Consider the following 3394-nt stretch of genomic DNA (forward strand, 5'->3'; position numbering starts at 1 on the left):
AAGGGATTCCATCAATAGGGGAAATCACAACCTTAGATCCTTCTCTTAATTGTTTACAACTCAATCATAGTTAGTTTTAGTTTACTTAATTTCGTTCTGTTATAGTTAGTAAAAGTATCACCAATTGTTATTCAAAATATTTGGGAAGTTGATTACGAAGAATTTAGTGAGTCTAACAAGAGTAATTGGTAGGTTAATTCCCTGTGGATTCGACTCTGGGCTAAATACTCAGATTATATTTGCAACGACCGCTTGTCCTTTTTATAAGGCATAGTTGGGCGTGATCATTAATGCACCAGCAGAAGGAGGTAACCCTCTAGCACGTATTCAGGCAAGAGAATAATATAGCTCATCAACCGGCAAGGAAGGCTGCTGCACAAACAAAGGGGAAAAGACATTTTGTTGAACCACCTTCTTATGTAAAATCTTTTGTGGAAAGTGAACTAGTAGATCACTATGTTTTTGTTAAGTTTCTATCTTATGATGCTTGCAATGTCCTAGCAAGCTTAGGCAATTAATGTGTCCTTAGTGACACAAAGTATGGAAATCATGTACTGAACGCTACGTAGTTTTTTAATATAAATATTTCCTGTTTGCTAAAAAAAAAAAATATTGTGACAATCCCCTAAGATATTAAGATTTTCGTATCGACAAAAATTTATTGTTTCTATCAAATATAAGTATTGATGTACCATGTATAGCTATCTATGCATTTTTATAAAACCATTTATTGTTCACTATTAATACAGAGTGTCTTTAGTTTAGTCTATTGAGCGGGGAGAAGTACAACTCTTGTGAAATTTGAGATAGTAAATCACAAGAAGAAAATGAGGGGCATAGTTCAAGTGTGCAGTAAGAATGCTTGTAAATCACTAGGTAGCCATACTTAACTCGTTCCGAGCAAAATTAGCCATTCTTTTAATAAAGAATTAACCATAATATATCATAATAACTCATTATGACATGCTTCTAATAAATGCTAGCTTTTGTTATGACCTTTGGTAAGGATTGTTCCCTTCCTGTTGTAGCTCATAATTTTCAAACTTTGCCTCAAAATATCAACTTCTCTCTCCCTCTTCACTTCTTGTTTTTCCATTGAAGCAATTCTTTCTTTTAAATATGCAATTGCTTCTTCTTTTGCTTTCAACTCCCCATGTAGCTCCTCTAATAACTCCACTTCCTCTGTTCTACAGTAGAGTCTTTCTCCTATGAAACAAACTAAGCACATCAAGATCAAATTGTAGCATTACAAAAATAAAATAACATAATATTGAGTCGTCAGTTCGCGTTGACTACGTCCCTGCCCTTTAATAACATAATAGAATAAATTCTAGAGGATAACTTTAGTTAAACCCATCGCATCACCGAAAAATATGTTTGGATGATAAGAGTCACATAGGCGGAGCCAGGATTTCAACTATATGGGTTATGTATTTTAGAACGACGACTTCAAGTGGCCAGTAACTGGGTTCTAAGTCAATATTTATGCATATTTAATGGGTTTTTTTAATACAAATATACTATTCGAACAAAAGTTATTAGGTTCGATCGAACCAGCATACGGCTTCTAGCTCCGCCCCTCATTCCTTAACCAAAAGTTTTAAGTTCAAGCCCTCGGGAATGAAGTCCCTTAAGGCTTTATACTCTATCAGTGGCAAAGCCAGAATATTCAATAAGAGTGTTCAAATTTTGAACACCCTTTGCCAGTAGGCTATTCAAGGGTATTCAAGGACTATTTTTTTAATCAATAGCAAATAACCTGAGAAGGGCATAAACCAAAAAAAGACCATGAAAATCTGATCTATAATTGTGAAATGACAGCAATTATTACATTATGATAATTGATACGCATAACAAGAAAATGAAAAATACCTTGATTTGTCCTCTGTATAAGTTCATCAAGTTCAATTTTGATAGCAAAATAGAGCTGTTTCCATTTCTCAATTGTCTCATCTCTTCTAACTTGTTCTTCATGATTTTCCACTCCTTTGAATTTCTCTTCTTCTTTTTCTTCCAACTTCTTTTTCAATTTATTCACTTCCTCTTTAAGTTTCTTCTTTTCTTGTTTCCACTCTGCTTCTTTTAATGCAAAAATAATCATCTCTTGTTGGTAAGGTTGAGGCTCATATTCCCTTATGCCCATAATTTCACTCACCTCAGTTTGAAGAAGCCTTACTTTATACTTCAACCCTTCAATAATTTTGGCATTTGGATTGCTTTTATCCTTAGTTTGAAGACTCCCCATTTGGTAATTCCCTTGGCTTCCTATTCTTTTAGTTAAACTATACAATTGGCCCCTATGTGTATATATAGCAAGTGTTTGCATATGCAGGTTTGTGTGTTCTAATAAAGGACTAAATCAGTGCAAGAATCTACGTAGGAAACTTCTCATAATAGAGTTGGCTCGAACACCTTACTAAAAAAAAAATTATACTATCACGTCACTTAAAAGATAATAATAACGAGTCGTTTGGTATGATGAATAAGCAAGAATAGTCTTAGGATAAGACTTTAGTATCGCCCTATCCCTTGTTTGGTTACTAATCCTGGGATATGTTATTCTAGGAATTAAAATTGTCTCAGGATAAATGCCTGCCAGATGGTGGAATAGTAATCCCAGGATAAGTTATCACAGGATAAAGCAGTAAATTTACAATCTCAAGATTAATACAATATACCAAACAATCAATAAGAAATAATACCAGGATAACAAATCCTAGCATAATTAATCCCAGGATAACTAATCTCAGCATAACTAATCCCAGCATAACTTGTTTCCGAACCAAACGACTCCTAAGTAGTTGGTCATAATAAGTAACCGAAGTGCGAATCTAAGATTTAGATTTAATGGATTTGACCTTTAAGGTTCTTAGTATGAATTTATTAAAATTTTAAGATTAATCACCGACAACAACATACCCAGTGTATTCTCACAAGTGAGGTTTGGAGAGGGTAGTATGTACGCAGACCTTACCCCTACCTTGTGAAGAGGCTATTTCCGGAGATTTTAAGATTATAGGTTCCAATTAGATAAATGTTGAAATTTTAGTGAGTATTTACACCGTATATATTTATGCATTACTTGGAAAATACTGGATCGAATGAACCCGTGGTCCAAGGATTGTATCCGCCACTATAAGTACTCAGTTATAACACATTAAAATATACTGATACCAAAAGAACTTTTACACTGTCGGTGCATATAATTTAAATCCAGAAAAAAATTAGTAGAGGATTGATGCAAAAGCCAAATATATATTGCAGTGACAACAACTCTGTAATTCAAAGAAAACTTGCAACTTTTTGCTTGCATGAATGGAACTTTGATTGGTGTAAGAAAATAACAAAATACAAAAAATGGTGTCTTGGATCAATAAAAGAGGAGAGTGGAAAG

The 3394-nt window shown here is 33.8% G+C and overlaps 1 protein-coding gene across 2 annotated transcripts; it reads right to left on the bottom strand.

The window, feature by feature from the left end:
• On the bottom strand, positions 884 to 2376 carry LOC109236265 (ribonuclease Y-like). 2 transcript variants are annotated; one of them, XM_019402464.1, is made up of 2 exons: positions 1873 to 2376; positions 884 to 1218 (listed from the first exon to the last, which is right to left on the bottom strand). In XM_019402464.1, exons 1-2 carry the CDS (start codon positions 2324 to 2326, stop codon positions 980 to 982), a joined length of 693 nt encoding a protein of 230 aa, XP_019258009.1. In that variant the 5' UTR covers positions 2327 to 2376; the 3' UTR covers positions 884 to 979. The 2 variants fall into 2 exon arrangements, with proteins under 2 accessions (XP_019258009.1, XP_019258010.1); XM_019402465.1 differs by having other exon boundaries at positions 884 to 1206; positions 1873 to 2372.

Source organism: Nicotiana attenuata, chromosome 12, assembly GCF_001879085.1.
Source record: "Nicotiana attenuata strain UT chromosome 12, NIATTr2, whole genome shotgun sequence".
In the NCBI taxonomy this organism is placed as follows: domain Eukaryota; kingdom Viridiplantae; phylum Streptophyta; class Magnoliopsida; order Solanales; family Solanaceae; genus Nicotiana; species Nicotiana attenuata.